The 22,819-nt window shown below is 28.5% G+C and overlaps 2 protein-coding genes across 8 annotated transcripts in view; one reads left to right on the top strand and one right to left on the bottom strand.

Moving 5' to 3' along the window:
• The window catches only part of LOC107438926 (uncharacterized), a 53,198-nt gene extending 40,452 nt beyond the window's left edge, over window positions 1-12,746 (top strand). For all 7 annotated transcript variants that reach the window (XM_071185703.1, XM_016051342.4, XM_071185702.1 and 4 more), the window contains exons 17-21: window positions 705-961; window positions 3,475-3,625; window positions 7,302-7,370; window positions 9,606-9,756; window positions 10,360-12,746. In XM_071185703.1, the coding sequence (XP_071041804.1) occupies window positions 705-961; window positions 3,475-3,625; window positions 7,302-7,370; window positions 9,606-9,756; window positions 10,360-10,578 (847 nt within the window). In that variant the 3' untranslated portion in view covers window positions 10,579-12,746. The remainder of the gene's footprint in view (window positions 1-704; window positions 962-3,474; window positions 3,626-7,301; window positions 7,371-9,605; window positions 9,757-10,359) is intronic.
• A 2,219-nt stretch (window positions 12,747-14,965) lies between these two features.
• LOC107437822 (sentrin-specific protease 6) overlaps window positions 14,966-22,819 on the bottom strand; it is a gene marked incomplete in the record, with an annotated part of 15,045 nt that continues 7,191 nt past the window's right edge. The window contains 8 exon segments of the mRNA XM_071185706.1: window positions 14,966-15,231; window positions 16,960-17,110; window positions 19,373-19,438; window positions 20,387-20,426; window positions 21,169-21,270; window positions 21,688-21,795; window positions 22,150-22,251; window positions 22,603-22,663. Coding sequence (XP_071041807.1) covers window positions 15,112-15,231; window positions 16,960-17,110; window positions 19,373-19,438; window positions 20,387-20,426; window positions 21,169-21,270; window positions 21,688-21,795; window positions 22,150-22,251; window positions 22,603-22,663 — 750 coding nt within the window.

Raw genomic sequence — 22,819 nt, 5'->3', positions numbered from 1 at the left:
TTTTATGGAATGATTGATGGCTTAGCTATAATCCTCTCAGCTCCTTGAGTATGTGCATTACTTTGAAGTGAATATCAAAGTTCTTCTTTTATTGACCAACATTTCAATAATTGTTTCACATTTATAGACAATGTAAGCATCGATTATGCTCTCAATATTATGTATTCTATAGATACTTGTATTGAATTTACATTTGAACGGGAAAATAAAAAATTTTTACCTTTCTAGATGTCTTATTACTCGTAATTGCAACAGATTTCTCATAACTGTTTATTGAAAACTATTTGCTCTTTCACTTCCCCTATAATCGTTCATCCCACCTCCTTAAAGTTAGCTGTTAAAGCTAAAGTTAATTCTTAATCTTTATTGACGCAGAGAGTAAACAATTGTTTAATTTAATGCCCTTATGAATTTGATAATAAGTTTGCCAGACTTTTTCTTAGTATTTACTCTTGAAATAACTTGGCTATTTTTTTGGTAAATGAATTTAACCTTATTATTTATTGGTCATTATATAATTTAATATAAAATTTAGATTTTATATATCTTTTTGTTGCATCTGGTTAAGAAATTTAATATGATTTGCATCTAAGGTTCTTTAAAAATGTTCATTATTTAGGTAATTTAAATCGTTTTATAGATATACAGTTATAAACTTATCAATATTTTATTTATCCAGTTCTTATTTATTCACTTATTTTTAGCATGCAAGTAAGAAGGCATAATCAAGTGAAGACATGGACAAAACATGTGGACATCTTTTCTAAAGATTATATTGTCATACCTGTGAACCAACATAATCATTGGTTTTTAGCTTTTATTTGTTATCCTGGTCATATTCCAGATCCACCAGTGGAAAAAGCAGAGCCTAAAACTGCCAAAGCAACCGATATAGTTACTTCGTCGAATGACCATGTAACGAATAAAGTAATAATTAAAGAAGAAACTAGTATTACGGAAGGTATATTATAAATTTCAAGCAAATTTTCAAATGTATCATTTCAGTTTTGTGCTTATTTATTGTATTTCCAGATCAGAGGTCAGAAAAAACTACATTACTACTTTCTAAATGTGAAGACTAAAACTGCACTGCTTGACAATTGCTAAGGAACAACTGATTTATCAAAAGTAGTGTTCCTGACGGCCCACCAATAACCGTAAAATCAAATTAAGGGGGTGTGGTAAAGCAGGGCCCTTTATCTGTATAAATGGCAGTGAATACAATCTCTTCATTCATTCGAAAACTCATGCTGTTAGGTGTTTAACCAATATAGCCCCTTAGGTTGTTGTTTTTATTTCTGTGAGATTTGAGATGGTGTTGCAATAATTAAGTGCAAAATATCAGTAAGGCATCATTTAAGTGCTTACGATTGGGACGAGCTGTTAGATAACTGGAAGCAGCTTAAAGAGTCACCACTGTGGCCACAATAATGTGAGTGTCAAAAAGTGTCATCTCCCGATTGAAAAGGCCGCTGAATCTGCAAATGCAATGCAAAAGCGTCCAAGTGGTCGTGGTAAGAACACCACACCTCAAAAGGATCAATACGTATCTCTAGTGCAGGGACCACTGACCTCCTACTTTTCCTTATATTTCGGCACCCCTCCTTTCTTTGCTGTCATTTCCTACTTTTTTTTTTAAAAAAATTTTAAGATCATCTATCAATTTTGCTATTCCCCATTTGAACATAGTGTCAGCTAAGTAAATGGAATAATGACTTGTGGTCAAGTATTGCAACTGCACATGTTTTTTAATTCATTCGTTTTGAATGGCGTTCGAGCAGGGGGCAGAATTCTTTTTAGTACGCTAGCTTCTGTGTCTGCTTGCCAATTCATGTTTAACTGGAGGGGAGGAGAAATAAAATTGCACAGCTTAAAGAGAAATAAGATTATGATGCATGTGTTTTACTTCTGATTTCAATTAATATTTTAGCAAAATGTTGAAGCCCAAGTTAAACTCTAGATAGTATTAATAATACTGTGCCAGAATCACGGCGACATTGTCGCAAAATGATAGTTTTTGCAGAAAGATTTTTCCTTTGGAAGTAAGAAATTTTAAATTTCTTTTCTGGAGAAATTTTTGAAAGATTTTTTTTCTTCTTCTCCTCAGAATTATATTCGAAATACGTGATCGGAAAGAAATGCTTGTGATTTTTCTCTTCTAATTTGAGAATAATGAAAAATTAAGAATAATGGAGTAAAAAAATTGTTCTTTTATCCAGAAATTTTTGAATAATTTTTTTCCCCATCCAGAATTACATTCAAACAATGTCTTTCTTGCGCATAGGACAGGAAAGAAATGCGATTTTTATATTTTCATTTGTTAATAATGAAAAATAAAACATTTTGGTTTTCCTTTCTGCCGAAATTTTCAAAAGATATTTTTTACTCTGCAGAACTAGTTTCAAAAAATGCTTTTCTCGCATATCAAGGGGGAGAGAAATGCTCCTGATTTTTCTATTCCTATTTGAGAATTAAAAAAAATTGGATAATTACTGGCTTCAACTAGAATCTCAATTAGACAATATTAAAAAAATAATAATCTGAAATCGCATAAGTTTATAGCTTAGTTTGCTCTCAAAATCACGTTCTTTCTTTGTTTTTTATTTTCATAAGGCATTCAGTATCGTACATTTTAATAAAATTTTACTGTTGGTGGAGATTTTGTAACAAATTCAGATTTGTCGAAAATAATCCATGTGGTATATTTTTCTTTCCTTTGTTTCTTTATTTTCCTTGATTTGGTTGAAATAAAATTGATCCAATATTTTTGTTGTTTACACATTTGAAAATTTTCAATCACAATTTTGAGTCTTCACTAAATCACTCACAACTAGTGCTTATTACATCGTAAATATATGAAGTGTTTTGATTATTTTTTTCAGTAATTATTGCTACAACTTTTTACTCGTTTTTTTCTAAATCTATTCAGTTAGCACCAATATCATCGGTAATCCATGCATGTCATAGCTAGTAATTTTCCATTTTTAAAAAAAATCACAATTTTTTTTTATACAATTGAAAAGAAACTCCAATGACTTACATCACAATTGCAAAACTCAAATTACTTGTTTATTTACTTCTAATGCAACAATTTCAACCCTTCTTTTTTTTTCTTCTTCAATTTCCGGCATAGTTTTTTCAATTTTTAACTATGAGTGCTATGGATTTTTTAAAATTCCGATTATTTATCTGTTCATATTTCTACAAATGAAATTTGAATCACACTTGATATTTTTTGTCTACAACTAAGTATCAAGAACTTAGAATGGATAAGTCTATGTTTTTAACAAGACTGTAAAAAACATGGTTTTTTACCTGTTGTGACCAAAACCTTGCCAAACTAATATCTGTGTAATTTGTTTTCATGACTTGTACAAAGTATAACAGGTATAGTTAAAAAAAAGACTATGTTTTATACTATTTGCTTTGTATTTTTTTTATTGCTTTAAGAGTTGTCAATTATTTATTTTATAGATTCCCAAACCCAAGCTGATATTGTAAATAATGATTCTTCATATGAGGTGGAGGAGCCTCCTGATTCAGATGAAGATGATTCATCAGAGCTTCCCGAAAGGAGTCCTAATAATAATGTTACATATTATGAAGGTGGTCGAAGAAAAGAAACGTTAGTGTGAAATTTTAATTTACCCCCTCTTAAAACATTAAACAAAATGTTCTGGGTATTCGCATTTTTACATGTACAGGGCTGCCATTGGAGACTAAAAAGGTGACTAAAACGACTATTTTAAAGCAATAGCAACTATGGCGACTTTTTTAGTAGAAATATGAGTAAAAACAAATAATTTGCAATGATTTGCGTAAAATCGGCAACTTTTTTAAGCCAAAGTGACTAAAATAAAGAATAGCTTCAGGAGTTTCCCCCTTCCACCACTTTTTTTTGCCGCCCTTTCGTTTTATCCTAACTTTATTATTTCTCACTGTTTGATGTCAAAAGCATGACAAACATATTTAACCTATCAGACTGATGGAATTGGAATTTGCTCTTCCTGCTTCAGAAAGCTAATGTAATATCTCTGAGGATTAAGTTTTCCCCCCTCTTTTAATTTGAACTAAGTAGCAAAATTAGAAAAATTGTCTTTAATTACACAAAATGTGTTGTTAATTTTTTTTAGAGCTATTTAGAATAGAAAAAAAGGTACATGTGATATNTCAATCATCGATCTTCGTATTAAACTGATTTAAAAGCTATGTGTTGCGATTCGTTTTCGCGTGATTCAAAAATTGTACTTGCAATTCCCATTAAAGCAATTTAATAATCTAATATCGCGGTTTGTACTTAAGCATTTTTAAACCCCAATATCGCGATTAGTTTTTCCGCAAGTTTAAAATCCAATGTCGCTATTCGTATTCACGCATTTTGCAATATCAAACATCGACGTTGCAATATCAAACATCGATGTTGTAATATCAAACATCGATTTTCGTATTTATACTCTATTTGAAAACTACTCTTTACGATTCGTGTTCATGTAACCATGTTAAGTGCGTATGATCGATACTACTGAAAAAAAATTAATTCAAGTATGAGTGGTTAATTAAAGCAGTCAAAGTGACCAAAATTGTTAGTAAGAATCTATCAGAAGATATTGAGGTGAAAGTTGGCAACTGATTCAATTTAAAATGGTTGACCCGAAATAAATTTAAAATTATAATTAAGCCGCAACATCCAATAATTGATTAATTTTCTTTAATAGAAAGGTGGCCAAAATTTCAAAATTATATTTAAGAACAATTTAAATTTCACTGTCTAAATGCTTCTGCCACTTTAAATATTAAATAAAAATCTCCCGGCAGAGTTGTTTTTAAATATCTAATTGATATCACAGTATTATATAGAACATCCCCCCCCCCATCCTGTCCGAATTTTTGCTTATTCAGAGGTTGTATACCTAGCTTAAAATAGGCCTTGTGCTAAATTCAAATCTGACGTTTTTATGAATCATGAATTTTATTCTTGACTTGATGCCAATCACCCTTGCTTTTTTTATACTTAGATCACTTTCCGAAATCAAGAGAGCAATGGAAGTCTTATTTTTCAGTACTGCTATTATCGTCTAACACTTATCGTCAACTAACTATTATTGTCAAAACATTTTAGATTAAAATGTAAAATTTTAGTCTATCTTTTACTAAAATTAAGTCCTTGAGAATTTTATAATAAGTCTTAAAAAGTCCTTGGAAAGTACTTGAATTTTATTTCTAAAGTAGAGCATGAACCTTGCAAAAGCATGACAAGCATATTTAACCTATCAGACTGATGGAATTGGAATTCGCACTATGTGAATGCTCCTCCTGCTTCAGAAAGCTAATGTAATATCTCTGAGGATTAAGTTTCCCCCCCTCTTTTAATTTGAACTAAGTAGCAAAATTAGAAAAATTGTCTTTAATTACACAAAATGTGTTGTTAATTTTTTTAGAGCTATTTAGAAAAGAAAAAAAGGTACATGGTGATATTCGTTTTGTCGAATTGTGATCGTAATTTTTTTGATAAGCATTAAAATTTGGAAATATGTCAGTTATGAAAAATAAACAAAATAAAACGGAATTAAATTGCAATATTTATTATTATTATTATTTTTAATGTCTAAACTAAGCAGCTGCAAATTAGAACCGAGAAAGGAAATTCAAGTTTCAAATTCAACTGTTCTGTAACAGATGAAAATAAAACTCCCTGTTTTTATGCGTAGTGTGAAAGAATATATTGTTGGCAAATCCACAAATAAATGTGCATTTTTTATAAAATATGAGTATCTAACTGCATGTTATTTGAATTTTATACTACTACAGCACAAATAATTAAAATTATGTTAGAGGAGGATATGATGTTAGCAACTATTTTATATATCTTGGAGACTATTTAAGAGACTTTTTTTCATATATGATGCTACTAAAGCAACTATTTTTCTTGTTTTCATCCAGTGGCAGCCCTGCATGTACTTCCTATTAAATAAGTATCCTCAATTATGTTTTCCTAGTTTCCCCATAAATATTTTTTAAAGGATTTATTACATAACCGTATACTTATATTTTAATACAACAGGAGAAATCAGTGTAAACACAATTTTCCCAAAATTCTTGAGTAGTCTCTAGAGTGTCTTACCTAATTATACATTGTTTTAGTTTTCTGATCTCAATTTGAAGCTTGAAGCAGTTATTTCCGCTTTTAAATGATCCACTGAAAAAAATTAAAATAAATACGCTTTTTTAAAATAAATTAAATTTACACACTTTATAAAGATGTTTCAATTGGAACAGAAATATAATTTATAATAAGCTTTTTGTCTCTTGATCAATTCACATTTAATTATAAGTGTGTTGTCATTTTATATAAATAATACGCATAAATTTGACTCAATAATTTTACTAACTATGTATCTTTATGATAATTATATTGTTGAATAATATATTAAATATTGCTTCTTCTTCAGGGTGCAATTTTTAATGCTATGCAACCCATATTTTATTGAGGTTATAAAACAATGTTTTGTGTGTTTAATAAAAATACAAAACTGTTTTAACAATTAAAATTCTACTATGCAGTTTATTGAATGCTATTATTGAAGTTATCAATTTAAATTCTAGTTATTTTTTAAAACTTGAAAATGTATCCAGATTGCAGTTAGCTAAAAATATTGCCTACCAATGTAAATTTTAAGATATTTATTTGCTTAGATGTATACTTAATTAAGATATGTACTTAACAAAATGATCATTTGATAATTAGTTTGAAAGTTATTAGTTGTTTTGTAAAATTTACTTTGACTGCTGCGCTGTTTTAGAACTTAGTTTGGAAATTATTATCTGTTAAATTTGTAAATTAAAAGTGGCTGCTGTGTTGCCCACAAAACTACAATTATTGAATTTTACAAAATTTAATTTTGTTGAAAAATTATTCCTTTAGTATGTGCTGATCTTCCAAGTTTTTCTTTTATTCACTTTTTACTTAATTGTTTTAAAGGAAAGTTATATTGATAACTAAATTTTTTTTTCCGTTCAGGAGCTAATATCTTTACATTATCATAATATTGCTATTATCTTTCTTGTTTATTTTATTTCAGAATTAAAAATACCAGTTAAAAAAAAAAGTATATGGAAAACTGTTTAAGTAATGGTTTAAGGGAATAAGATGAAAGATTACAGGTTGCTCAGATCAAAGGTTAAAAGAAAAAAAGAATTTTTTTTGATATAAATAAGAAATTTTATTAATCCTTGACATGCTTATGATTGAATATAGAAAATGAAATGAAGAATATCTTATAAATTATTTACTTATTTTTCAGACCTTGCATTTTAATTTTTGATTCATTAAGCGGACCAAATAGGTGGAGGATCGCTTCAACTTTAAGAGAGTAAGCAATTTTTTTACTATACTAATTTTTATTATGGATTACTTGATAATTTGTTTTTGAGCTCAAACTTTAGCTATCTTTAACTACTTATTTTTTTCCAGGGCTCGAAAAACCGTCCGTCCTCGGCGGTCAAAAATTCCCCACGAACAACGAATTTTTCGAATCCGACGTCCGGCCGGACGGCCATTTCCCCGTTAATGTTCGTGATACATTTTCAATTTTTGTTATCTTGCAAAAGTCTAGCGCCTCACTTCTAAAATGACCCTCAAATCTAGAAATCCCGTTAATTATGAACATCAACATAAATGGAAAACCCCTTTCAGATTTCTGTGCAGAAACCTCTGTAAATCATTGGCTTGATTGGGGAAGTGGCGAACGTCATATTTGATTCATTTAAAAAACTCAGTACCCTTGGATAAATTGACATTCCAGATAACTTGACCTTTGTCATTTAAATTATTTCATAAAAGAAATACTAGGTTACTATTAGTAACCTAGTATTTCTTTTATTACTGTATTATGCAATCCTAGTGTTTGTAATCTTAGTAACTACTAATTCATTGCGCAATTTATATAAATGTTTGTAATAAATAAGAGAAAATTATATTTTTTATTTGTTTAGAAGTTACGGGTTAGTTTCAAAGGAGGACGGGTACATTGTTGGACAAGCCGTCCTCAGGGACGGGTAAAATTTCTGAGTTTTTTCGAGCCCTGTTTTTTCCTATGAAGTGCGTACAGTCATATTAATGATAACTGAAGCAAAAAAAAAAACTGTTCTATGTATCAGAAAACTTGTATTTTTATGCATTAAACGAAAACAAAAAAAAACTTCTTATAGTAATTTATGAACATTCATAATATTTGGCAAAATAGACCATAGTGATCCATACTTCCATTGAAGATTTTTTCAGGAAAACCTAGGATGTCCTGGATCTGCTTAAAAACTTTAAAATCTGATTCCACATAATCGAGCCATCATTGTTTTGACCCTCCTCTTTTTCAACTACCAAAAAGCGTCGCCACCAAAATTTTCTTTCATTGAATTTTTCCCCCCATCTAGGCTAGTGATGAGCCACCCAGTTTATTCTTTTAATGTTAATACTTTTGATAATATTGAGGTCTTAAAAAATTCTATAAATTGTGTTATCATTATATCCCTGTGGTTTATATATTTTTTTTGAAAATATAATTTATTGTTTGTAACTGCAGGGTATCCGCGCCCTGGAAAGTCATAAATTTTAGTATTGAACAAAATTTGTCATGATTTTTACTGTTTTTTAAAGAAAATCATGGTAAGTCATGGATTTAGGTCTCCGAAAAATCTAATTTTTAAAATGGAATCCCCCTCCCCAATTTCATCCTGTTCCAAATATCTGAATTTATAACAAAATCACCACTCAGTCATATTTTATTCGAATATAAAATGATTTTTTCATGTTCTTTAAAAATGATGGTGTTCTTTCAAAAAATAAACAAAAACATCATTTCTAGAGTGAATTATCTTTTAAACTCTCTCTTCTGTGATTTAAGAATTTTTATTATTTTTTTTTTTAATTTTATCAATTTAAAACTCTAGTTGGAGCAAACCAGTAATTGGCGAATTTTTTATATTCTGAAATGAGAACAGAATAATCAGGAGTATTTCTTTCCTTTCTGATGAACAAGAAAAGTATCTTTAGAATATAATTCTGCAGAAAAAAAATTATTTGCTTTTGCTTTTTTCAGCCATTTTATTGTTTCAACTCTTTCTTTACTCTGTTTTTTAAATTTAAAATCTATAAACATGAAGATGCAGAGTATAACAGTTTTGGTTATACTTAGCATTTCGAATAATGTTATTATAATGCTTTTTTACATTTATTGTTGCGTTTTTGTTGGAGAAAATAGTTCACTTCGTTAAGTCATGAAAAATTCTTGGAATTAGTCATGGAAAATCATGAATTTGAAAATCTAAAATGTAGCAGATACCCTGTAACTAGACAAATTTATAACATTTCTGACACTTCTTTTGATAGGTAACTTAGGATTGAGTTTATTACCAGAATATAATTGCCTTAATCATTAGTTAAAAAGTGCAATAATTCAAAATTACACAATACCAAATGTGAAATAAGACATTGCGATGTTAGAGGGACAATACTTTGCAATGACAGAATCTTAACATTATCCAGTCCTACTCATAATAATGCTATTTTTTAAACCTGCTTTTGAATGCTATGAATTTTACATTTTTAGATACTTGGAAATGGAGTGGAAAATGAGAAAAGGAACCAGGAAAGTATTTGATAAGAGTACAATGCAAGGTTTTATAGTAAAATGCCCTCAACAAACTAATTTTAGTGATTGTGGTTTATATGTTCTGCAATATGTTGAGAGCTTTTTTGAGGTACTTATATTTTAATTATCTTGCTTCTGATGTATTAAATATTTTATACCTTTTGTCATTCTATGTAAAAAGAAAATAATCCTCAGTCTTAGTGACCCAATCCATTATTTTTGAGATTCACTAATATTATGGCACTTTCTTTGATCTTGTAGAAATTATTATTTGTAGTGAACCACTTCTAATATTTATTAAGAAAAATAGCAGCTGTAGCTATCTAAAACTTAAGGTACTAACATAGCTGCCAACTCTACTATATTTTGCCAGTTTCTCAGAATCTACTGGCTTAATCAAAACTTTCTGTTTTTTTAAAAAAAACAAAACAAAACAAATGAATTTCCGAAAATACCTAGAAATCGAAAAAAAAATCCCTATTGAGATAGACTCTTTACTCTGTTCATTAATTGTTTGCTTGGGTACATATTACATTATTATTATGTTATGTATTCATTTTTCAGTATTCTAAAATTTTTATTTGTTAGACCTCTCTATTTTTAAACTAATTGAAGTGTATGTTGTAACTATCTAAAAGGATTTCAATGTCTGTTTTTATTGAAATTTTTTTTTTGCATAATTAATCAAAAAAATTTTTTTTCTTTCTTTTAGAATCCCATAACACATTTTGGTAATCCTATGGATGTAACAAGCTGGTTTACTGATACAAAAATATCCAAGAAACGTCAAGAATTGAAAGAACTTATATTAAATCTTCAGAAAAAATATCAAACTAAACAAACTAACTTAAGTGGTGTTACTATTAAGAAAATAATCCAACCCTCTGCTTCTCCCATAGTTTCATCTACACAAACAGATAATAATAGATGATGAATTAGAAACTATGACATTAGATGAACTTTCAACTTTTTCTCTATTGCAAGGAGAGAGCTTGCGTGAAACACTGTGAATAACTCATAATTCAAAACTCTTCAACAAGGAGATATTTTATATCTGTACTAAAATAAGTTGTAAATAACGAAGCCTTTGTTTTATGATTTTCATGTCTCTGTTATGTACTATAAAATAATCACTAAGGTAATTGTATTGGGGGTAAAAATTGTGAAACCACGATTTTCTCCAAAGGTAAAATTTCTTTTCACCTTTATCAGTGCTTGGTTTGCTACAATTATCTATTTTTTAAAAGACAATAATAAATAAATCCCAAATTTCAACTGTGTAAATGTTTGTTATATTTTAATAATTTCAGATATTGCTGTAACCAGGGTTCTCATTGGTCGATTAAAACCTGGAATTCCTTTAAGAATTTGATTTCTTCTCAGAAGCAATAAAATGCCTTTTCCCCCTCACTAAAATAATGACTAAATTTTAGACATAGTGGCAACAGCAGTAAACAGTCATTAAGATCAATTACAATTATTCCATATTGCTGCACTGTAGTTTTTATTCCATTTTTTTTTACTTTGTTTCTCATAAAATCCAATGTTTCACATATAAATATATTTTTTTTCCTCGAAAAATTGTATTGCATAACTAACACATGGACAGACAGGGGATTTCATTTCTGAAGTAATGTGGAAACCCTGTATAAATTATTAAAATTTACCTCGCTAAATTTTGCAAGCTTCAAAAGTTATTTGATTTCGTTAATTACCTAATTAATTTTTTATTTGTATTATATATTTTTGGGGGAAGATACCAAGATCTTTGATTTTTATATGTGACTGTTGAACTATATAGTTTCTTGAAAATTGTTGCACGATGTTTTAAATTTTTATAATCTTGGGGAAAATTGAGTCTAAGAGTTACTTGTGTATTGTCATGCTAATTAGCAAGGAAACTCCATTTTTTTCTTAATGTAGAATCATATATTTATTATACATTATATTTATTAAAATATACCAACCATATTAATGACTTTAGTCCTAAAAACCACATTGCTAATTTTTAGGAAGTTTTTCCTTTACTGTAGAGGACAATACTTCTTTAAAGACTTTTGCTAATTAGCTTGATGATATATAGTTTTCATTCAGTGAGAGTCATTATTTTTAGAATCTGAACTAGATTCTGAATAGGCTGTTAGTCACTATTGAAGAGATTTAACTTATTTAGGGATTATTATGTATCATTACATGTTTATAATTGTGGTTTGATGTTTTGAATATCAATGCATTTTTTATGTTAAAAAAATAAAAGTTATTAATAGTAATTTTGTTTAATTTTTTTGCTACAGGACAAATGAAAAATGCTGATGCAACTTAATTGGAATATATATATACAGTATACTTTAAATATCTCGAGCTACTATATCTCAAAAACCTTAATATGTGCGAAAAAATATTTTTCCTCTTGGCATTACATAACTAGTTCATGTTAATTTGAATTCCTGTGTCGAAGAGTTTCTTCTCAATACCTCGTTATGTCGAATATTTTTTTGTTATAGAAAATGAATTTTTGGGTGAAAAAACAACAATGCAAGTTCATTGTAAACCAATACTTTTCTCTTTAATGTACAATTTTTCTCTTACTTTTAAAAATTATTGCTGTATTTAGACTTACCATCAACTATTATTTACATACAGAATTATTAGTAGTTATTTCTTATGTTTCCTGACTCCACTTTTTAGAGTACTATTTTGGAATATATTTTTCTACTCTTTCAAACATATTTCGCTCTGAATTTGTTATCTCGAAATTTTTAGCGTTCCTTCAACTTTGAGATTTTTTTCCACAATTCAGATTAATTTGAAATCTGATTCAGGGGAAACATTTTACTGCTATCTAAACTGATTAAAATGAATTAATATTAAAATCAAAGATTTTATGAACATAAAGCTAAGCCAACTTAGTAACGGATTTTACACTATTTTTTAAGTGGCTCCAAAAACCGTTATATGAAGAAAGTTTACGACACATCTGTGTTAATTATTTTCTGAAGGCAAACAGAAAATAAAAAAACAAACATTTGTATGCCCAGTTGTACTTGTTTATTGTATGAGCACTCATATACAGAAAATAAAATTTTAGTTCAGCCTTGATTTTTTTAAAATTATTTTGCAGGTAGTTTGCCTAAAATTTGAATCTTAATTTTGAAAAAAGTGCTTATAAATATTCACTTATATTATTATTTTATATCAGAAGGATTTAGTCATTCTATTGCAGTCTATATGCATTAGTACAAAAATATAAAATAATTCCAAGACTTGCTAGATGTGAATGATATGAAACAAAAGTCTACTTTTGTTTCTTCTCATTCATGCCTGACAAAGTTTGTAATACAACAAATATCTAATAATGTATGTATGTTGTAATATCTAAACACGACAAACTTCGCCAGGCATGAATGACATAAATCTACTTTTGTTTCTTCTCATTCATGCCTGGCAAAGTTTGTTGTATTTAGATACCAGAAACTTTGTTATCTATCTTTGTGCAAACTATTTAGATATTTGTTCTTGATAATGGAAAGGAAAAAATTTAGAAATTGTTCTTCAAATGTTGGATGTGTTCTGTTTCGGAATGATTTACAAATGTTCTAGGTTGTTTTTTAAAGTTCTTCTGTATTTTGCTTCGTATTTACCTGCTAGAGGGCGTATTCAAGCGTTGTGATCGTGAATTGTAATATGCACTAAGTAAAGACAGAAAATATATAAAAATAAAAAAATTTTTTATTATACAATAATACATATCTAAAGGAAAATTCATACAAGTTTCATGTTAAAAAATGTATTTATTGTATGCAAAAATTTAGAAAAATCAGATAAATATTACTATTCCACACAATAATATTGATGCAAACTTGATGTTTAACATTCAAACAGTTAATAAGCATAACTAAAATCCAAACTTTAATTGAATCTGGAAGTTATCTTCTTTTGCAATTTTGGATTTAATTCTCTCGATACATAAAAATGAATGAACTAGATTAGTTTTTAGGTCGAAATGTATTTTTCTCACATTAATAGCTTATTATTAGACAACTAAATATAAATAATTTATTTCCATTAACTATCGATCAATAAACCATAGTGTGAGAATTTTTCTATAAACTAAATAAAAAAAAAGATTCAGTCAATACTGATATTTCATAAGAAATGTATACAAAAATAAGTGATAACACTTTATGCTTTGAAAGCCGTTATAATAATTTTAAATGATAATCAAAGCATAAAATGTTATGTAGGGTTCATATAAAGTAGTATATCACCCTCTTGATATATATCTACATTGAAAAGCATCTTTTTGAGCATTATGTGCAAACAAAATTTAAGGAGGTTATTCAAATGTTTAGAAAAGCAAAAACGTACATTTGGCTAAAATTTACATTTTATTATTTTTTTTTAGTTAAAAAAAAAAATACCTCTTGATTTTTTCTCTCTCAGTATGTTAAAAAAAAAGGGGGGATTTTCAGTATAAGGAAGTAAAATTAAGGTGATGAAATTTGTTTCTTCACTTTAAAAAAAATCGCAAATTATCCCAAATAAAAATAATTTAATAAAATTTTTTTTGATGATTCCAAAATTAATAAAACTGATGGATGCACAAAACAGAAGTTATAAGAGTGTGAAAACATATGAGCCACTTTGTCAAGTAAACATCATTTTGTTAAAAAAAAATTAAATCATAGTCACGGTACACAAAATTTGAAAAACAAAATGTCTATATACTTTATTTTTTTCTTCGTACTTTTATACAAAAAATGTTTAAAATACTGTAGCAATGCAATAAGAGTGATTCTTGAGTAAGTTATTAACTTTTAATATGTGATACAAAATTTGAAAAAAAAAAAAATTTGATTTTTAATTCAAAACTTGACAATATTCATTTAAAAGAAAATATTGGGACAATTTCACAGCGTACTGAGGTTAACACAAATGTCAAGCAAAGTTTTTACCTTAAAGCCTTTTTTTTTACACACACTAACAATTTTTACAGTGACCTTACCACTGAAAACTGTTATCTGTCGTAGCTGTTTGAAACTAGTAGTTGACATTGTAAAATTTTTTAACAGAGATATATTATAAGATATAAAAAAAGTAAGTAAATGCAATGAATAAGAAATATGCAACAAATAAGTTAATTAAAAAATTGTCAAAATTTAGATTTCACAATGATACTGTTCATTATAATTATATAATATATAAATAAAATATATCGGTAGTATAAAAAATATGTATATGATGAAGTGAACTGAAATTATAGACGAATTCAGTGCATACATTGTCACAAGGAAAATTAATATTTGGGAAATTAGAATCATTGGAGGTTAGCTAGATACACACAATATGAATTCTAACTTGATTCTCATATAAACGTCAAAATTCCGATTGTTAAATGTCTTTAATAAGTCAAAGAGAAGTCTTATAGACTTGACAAGTTAAACAAATGAAATGGCTTTTTTTTTTAAACAGGAGCTATTGTTTTTTTCAATTTTAAAATGGCTTCAAAGACTTCTTTTCTTTTAAGGGCTGGTCGGAAATGTTCATCAATTGTTAATTCTTCATTAGACTCAAACATTTTTTTCTAGAAAAAAAAAGAAGATATAAATACATTTTAGCTGCAAGGAAAAATGTTAAGTTAGTAACTATTTTAATTACAATTAAAAACTAATTCAATTTTTTGGAATCTTTCTTTTTTTTCATTTAGTGTTCAAATCAAAAACTTAAAACACAGTCTCTCTAGGTGTTACGTCACAAAATTATTCCCATCATGGTGTCAAAATTCCATTTTGGGGCATACATTTTATTATATTTGCTAGTTTTTTTTCTGAAAAAAGCTTTTTTTTAAATATAATTTAAAAAAAATATCTTTATGCATAATAATTGCTAAATATACCCCTCTACCATGTAACTAAAAAGCTATCAAAAAAATAGTTGTTAACATAAGGGATTTATCATGGCAGATGGTCATAGTGAAAATTTCATTTATACATAGTTATTGCATTGATACTGCAGAGATAAGATCAAACAACGAAAAACATCTTGCCTATTAATCAGCATTTTTAAAATGAAAAAATATGGCCATAATTATGACTTCAAAAACAGATTATATAAACAAAACAAAATATTAATCGTTTCCTTACAGAGACAAAGACAGTTTTGTCTTAGATCATTTCTTTTTTATAACAATTTTGCAAAACTTTCAAAGATCGAACTGAGGGGCCATTGGACATCCAAAAACACTCCAATTTCAACACCAAGAAAATTAAATTTCCAGTAAATGCATAGTTGCTAACGGCGATTTTGGAAGCATGGGAAGAGATCCAAAATTTGGGGAGTTATCAATTGATTATATATAACCAAAACTAAAGCCAACCCAGCGTTATTAAATTTGAAAGAATCTGGCTACTGCTTAATCCTCAAATAGACAGTTAAAATTTAATATAGGGTGTGTAGCGTTTTTAAAAAGTGCTTATTTTCGTTTTTTAAAAGCCCATAAAGGTGGTTTTTTCATTGGGTGTTTTTAAAAAGTGCTTAATTTTCCCTTTTTCAAAAAGAGAATTTTCCTTTACCATGTTGATTTTTCTCTACGAATTATGCAAAAAGACTGATGCTGAGCGTTTGATGACGTATGCTGTCTAACTCACAAATTGACCAATCAGGGGTTAGCGCTCGCTTCAAGCTGACGTTTTGTAACCAGGCCTTAACTCACTCTACCAGCTTCCTTATTTAAATTTATGATGTCCCAATTAGGAAAACTTTTGCACTAAATTCCTAACAATTCGATTTGTTGTCTAAGATATAATTTTATATAACAGACAGCACTTATCATAATTAATTTTATAAGACAGCACTTATTAAATTAATTTTATAAGTTCAGCATAATCTAAATCAACCCTAAAAGAGATTGTATGAAATGGCTTTGTATTATGAAAGAACAAAATGAAAGAAACAAAAAGAATATAATGAAAGAACAAAAATAATTTTTTTATAAGAATAAATTCCTAAAAACTCCCAAATTTATATTCATAGAGCATAAGAAAATCTTGGGGAAATAGAGTGAGCAGCTACACTATTTATAAAGAGCATGTTTTTTACTTCTATTTTAAAGTATTATTTTGATATTCATAGTTTAGAAGTTGCTGAATTTAAATCTAGATGGAAGCACAAGGTACAAAAACATCTTATTTCTTACAAGGGAATCATGGTGTTTTTTTACATTAAGGTTCTCCTGAACAACTTGAAAATGTAACTTATATATCCCCAAGTCATTTATAGATATTTTTTTTTAATACTTAGAAAAGATACTTACCTTGAAAAATTTTTCTAGAAAATAAAACACATATAATCCACAACTATGATTATCAAGTTGCTCAGCACTATTCTCAGGACCAAGAGGAAGAACTTTTTCATCAAAGGATTTTATTCCCTTTTTCTTGAATTCCCATTCTTCTTGTAAAAAACTAATAACAAAACAAATCGTTATTAAACAAATGTACATAGGATTTGAAACATTAAAATTAACTCTTACTATTTAGCTACAAAAAATATTTTGGAAAATTTAAAATTTTTTTTAAACACATTCAATTTTCTGAGAAATAAAAAAAAAAAACATTAAATTTTCAATTTTAACATTAATTTAGATATGAAATGTAAAAAAAGTATTTCTTAGTAATGCTTTTCAGAAAGAAAGAAAATAACATTGAGAATATATTTTGTACTCTGATTATAACGGAAGCAGCTAGTTTTGTCATTTCAGTACAATTTAACCAAAAAGTTTTTCATAAATAAGGGCAGTGCAATTTAATTAAAATGGAAATAGGTGGGTACTATAATTATTTAAAACAAAATACAAATTTCCGACATTTATTCAGGGTTCCCATTCAATTTCAGGATAAAAATTCCCTGACTTTTCCAGGTATATCCGGAAAATTTCAATGAAAATCCAGACCATATCTTATAAATATCAAGCAATTTTTCATCAGAAAACTTTGATTTTCACTTGTAACGTCAAATATAAGATATTATAAGCAAAACAATATCATTGAATAAGGATGGAAGTTTCACTAAAATGTAAAATTTTTATAACAGATAATTGTAATAGATGTTAGAATTATTTAAGTCGAATCTCAATAACTAATTACAATTACTGTTGGAAAAGATTTTAAAGAGTGAATAGAGACCTAGTTCACTGATATGAAAAATTGCTAGATCTTCACAAGGAGTATGACAAAAAATTAACCATACATGTACATAATTTTTAGTAATTAACTTTTTTGTTTTCAATGCCCTCCTGGGTTGACATTTCGTCAATTCAGGCGTATTAGGGCAGATTTGTAGGCCACAATTTAAGGGAAACCATATTAGGTGGGCCATGTTGCTCCTACAGTAAGGACAGAGAATGAGAGAACAGCCATGCCTTTCTGATGCAAGGCCAGTTCCCTGACCCCCTACACAGTCCAGTTGGCTAAAGCATTCTCACAACAGCTAGTTGTTGGCCAGAGAGTTCATGGAGTTTAAGACTCCACAGTTTTATGACCAATGTGGTCAGTACTGCGCACAGGCCGGGTTTACTTCCCAGACAAGCTGAAACCAATCGATCAACGGCTGGGTGGGCTTCAAGTCGCCACTAAGGATGGAACCCTAGTTATGCCCAATGACAGTTCAGTGCCTTAACCGCTGAGCCATCGGAGCTCTATACCAGGGGTGTACGCAAGGGAGGGGTTTAAACTCCCCCCTTGAGCTCAGACAAAATGGTAAAAATAAAAATTTTAGTAGAAGTTATGCGGGCTATTATTTTTTACGACTATATATTTTTATTTTTCACAGTATTTCTCAGAATACTGAAAANATGTCAATTTATCCGATGGTACTGCGTTTTTTAAATGAATCAAATATGACGTTTGCCAGTTCCACAATAAAGCCAATGATTTACAGAGGTTTCTGCACAGAAATTGGAAAGAGGTTTTCCACTTAGGTAGATGTTCATAAATGCGCTTAACGCTTGTTGTTTAGGATCAGTAAGTAATGTGTTTTTTTTAAGTTCATTGCTAAAAAGCCCCTTTCAACCGCTGCAGTACTTCCAGAGAGAGAAAACATCAATTCCACCATGCGCAGCATGTTGCTGTATTTCGAGATTAGAGGGTCATTTTAGAAGTGAGGCGCTAGACTCTTGTAAGATTAAAAAAAATTGAAAATGTATCACGAACATTAACGGGAAAATGGCCGTCCGCACGGACGCTGGATTCGAGAAATTTGTTGTCCGCGGGGAATTTTTGACAGCCGAGGACGGGCGGACAAGTGGTTCTTCGAGCCCTGGACTCCACAGTTTTATGACCAATGTGGTCAGTACTGCGCACAGGCCGGTTTTCTTCCCAGACAAGCTGGAACCAATCGATCAACGGCTGGGTGGGCTTCAAGTCGCCACTGGGGATCGAAACCCAGTTCTGCACAATGACAGTACAGTGTCTTAACTGCTGAGCCATCAGAGCTCTATACTAAACAAATTTTGTTCTTTTCTGTCTCCTTCGAAATTTATAACATGTGAAAAAATAATGAACAGTGTAAGAAAGATACAGATCACCCAAAATTAAATACGTAGCATGCTGCTGAGAGTTGTAAACAGAGAATAAGAAACACTGATATGGGATATCAGACACAATTCAATAGCAAAATTATTAATACATTATTGTCATAATTTTGATCAATGCAAAGTAAATACTCACTTTCTTATTCTAGTAACTACTTGCTTATTGTCAGATTTAAGAGAATCATAGACAAAAATTTTTGGTCTAGAAAATAAAGAAGAAAAAAACATTAAATTTAAAAGTCACTTTGTACCTGTTACTGTTTTAAAATATTCCTACATTATTATAATGCAAGAAAAAATAAAACATTATGAATAATAGTATAATTTATGAAATTTTGATTAAATATTATTAGTTAAAAAGAGTATCAAAAAATTACTTTATGCAAACGCTTTCAATTCAAGATACAACCTGTATTTTTTTTTTCAGAATTTTGTGAGATTAATTCCCCTTGGTGTTCTAAAAACTTGCTAATTTATTTATTAATATTTTTAAATTTTAAAAAGGAACTTTTAGTTTTTATTTTTCTAATATTTATTTAGTTTTTATCTTCATCACTGTAAGGAATCCGCTAATATTTTATCAACAGCCCTTAATTTCCAATATTTTATTTGATAAGTTCGTCCCATCTTGAAAAACTAGTTATTTCTTTAAAAATAAATTTTAAGAGTACTTGTGCATTCAACTTTTACTATGAAACCGTAGAAAATGCAAAATTTCAAATGTTTTCAATTAAGTATAACTTTTTTATTAAAAACTATAACTAAGATAAATCATTTAAAATTGATTAATTTTAGTTATTGTTGACTAATTGTTTAATTTTTACTACCTCAAAGTATGCAAGTTGAAAATAAAGTATATAACAGTTGTGAAATATTATGTATCCTTCTTATTAGTTAAAAGAATTTTGTTGTTTATAATTAGACTATTTTACAAAATTTTAAATATAGCGTAGGCAATTCAATTCTTGTCTCTGATAACTTGATAGCTGTTGGTTAGATAGTTATGTTTATCTGCAGTATGAAGGGCGGATAAATAAATCCCATAAAATATGGATAGTTTTATTAAAAAAATGGATCATAAAACAGCATGCATTTTAGCAATTTTTTATTATTAAAAATCAAATACTTTTTTAAATAAAAAAAAGCTTACACTTTTGTTTTAGATTTTGTTTCACTAGAGCTTCTGTTACCTAGAAAAATAAGTTATGTTAAAACTTCTGTATAAATAATAAAAATAAATATTTTTCTTTATAGTTGCACATTCAGCAAAAAATAATTCCTAGAATGTTACAGCAAAAACAAAGACATGGCAAGTAGAAATAAAAACATTTTTTAAAACATCAATGACAAAATTTCAATTTAATTACTTTTTGCAACATGGAATACAATTAAAAAATAGTTTTGCAACATTGTTACAAATCCATGTTTGACTGATGAAATATTGTAAATAACTTCAGTTTTTTTGTGGTTTGCTGGAAATTCTTACATTAGAAGTAAATTGCATAGAATTTGGTCAAGGTAAAGAAAAATTTCACATCATCACAGAAAGTAAAATAAATTTTAAAAAAAAGGTAGAATATTTATTTAGTTAATAAAAACTAAGAACATATTAACCAAAGAAGTAATGTGCCTAAACATTCTCGGGCTGGATATACCAAAAAAAAAAAAAAGAATTAAACATTCAAAGGATTCTTATCCAGTTAGTTAGACATTGCAAACACAAATCACATGGTTGACATGGACTCACTGCAGAGAGAACATATGATTTATCCTTGTGAATCCAAACTTCAAAATCCAGAATTTTCTGATTTAAAAAAAAATTAAGTTTAATGTTTTTTTTTTGATATATAAAAAGAACTGTAAAACATTTTTTTAAATGCAAAATTCACAAAAGTGTAAAGTATTAATGCAATATATGAAAACTTAAATTACCTCTATCGCTTCGTGTGGTCACTGACACCGATGTAGATTTTTCATTTTCAGATGATGAACGAGAACGTAGAATATGAGATGACTCTTCAGAAGTATCATTGCCTATATTTAAAGGAAAAAATTTAAACATTTTCATGATTACATCAAAAGTTTCCATTTAAAATTCAATACTAAGCTGAGTTAGTTAGATACAGTAGAAATGGCTCTAGCTGATTCTACGTAACTTAATCAGTTTGTAGGGGAAGTCTTGGTTTATTTGTATTTCTACCAATTCACATACTCTAAATATTTATTAACTACTAACTCTAAATATTTATTGAAAAGGACAAAACACATAAANCACTAAAAAACAACTTATCCTTGTCAATCCAAACTTCAAAATCCAGAATTTTCTGATTTGAAAAAAAATTAATTTGATGCCTTGTTTCTTGATACATAAAAAGAACTGTAAAACATTTTTAAAGTGCAAAACTCACAAAAGGGTAAAGTATTAATGCAATATATGAAAACTTAAATTACCTCTATCACTTTGAGTGGCCCGTGACCTACGCTCCGATGCAGATTTTTCATTTTCAGAAGATGTACAAGAATGCAGAACATGTGGCGGCTTTTCAGAAGCATCATTGGCTATATTTAAAGGAAAAAATTTAAACATTTTCCCAATTACATATAAAGTTTCCATTTAAAATTCAATACTAATCTGAGTTAGTTAGATACAGTATAGATAGTTCTAGTCTATTCTAGGTAAGCTAATCAGGTCTTAAAATCCATGCGAAAATATAATTATGATAGATGGAAAACATTATAAGAACACTTTATTCTTGTGAATCCAAACTTCAAAATCCAGAATTTTTTGATTTAAAAAAAAAAATTAAATAAATGCTTTTTGTTTTTAATTTAAAAAGAACTGTAAAACATTTTTAAAGTGCAAAACTCACAAAAGAGTAAAGTATTAATGCAATATATGAAAACTTAAATTACCTCTACCACTTCGAGTGGTCACTGACACCGATGTAGATTTTTCACTTTCAGAAGATGAACGAGAACGCAGAATATGAGATGACTCTTCAGAAGTAACATTGCCTATATTTAAAGGAAAAATTTAAACATTTTCATGATTACATCAAAAGTTTCCATTTAAAATTCAATACTAAGCTGAGTTAGTTAAATACAGTAGAAATGGTTCTAGCTGATTCTACGTAAGTCAATCAGTTCTTAAAAGCTATGGGAAAATATAATTATGATAGATGGAAAACACTAAAAAACAACTTATCCTTGTCAATCCAAACTTCAAAATCCAGAATTTTCTGATTTGAAAAAAAATTAATTTGATGCCTTGTTTTTTGATACATAAAAAGAACTGTAAAACATTTTTAAAGTGCAAAACTCACAAAAGGGTAAAGTATTAATGCAATATATGAAAACTTAAATTACCTCTATCACTTCGAGTGGCCCGTGACCTACGCTCCGATGCAGATTTTTCATTTTCAGAAGATGTACGAGAACTGAGATGACTCTTCAGAAGTATCATTGCCTATATTTAAAGGAAAAAATTTAAACATTTTCATGATTACATCAAAAGTTTCCATTTAAAATTCAATACTAAGCTGAGTTAGTTAAATACAGTAGAAATGGTTCTAGCTGATTCTAC

Source organism: Parasteatoda tepidariorum, chromosome 9 (genome assembly GCF_043381705.1).
Source record: "Parasteatoda tepidariorum isolate YZ-2023 chromosome 9, CAS_Ptep_4.0, whole genome shotgun sequence".
Taxonomy (NCBI): domain Eukaryota; kingdom Metazoa; phylum Arthropoda; class Arachnida; order Araneae; family Theridiidae; genus Parasteatoda; species Parasteatoda tepidariorum.
The sequence above is the reverse complement of the archived record's forward strand: the minus strand, read 5'-3'. Positions and strand labels throughout refer to the sequence as shown.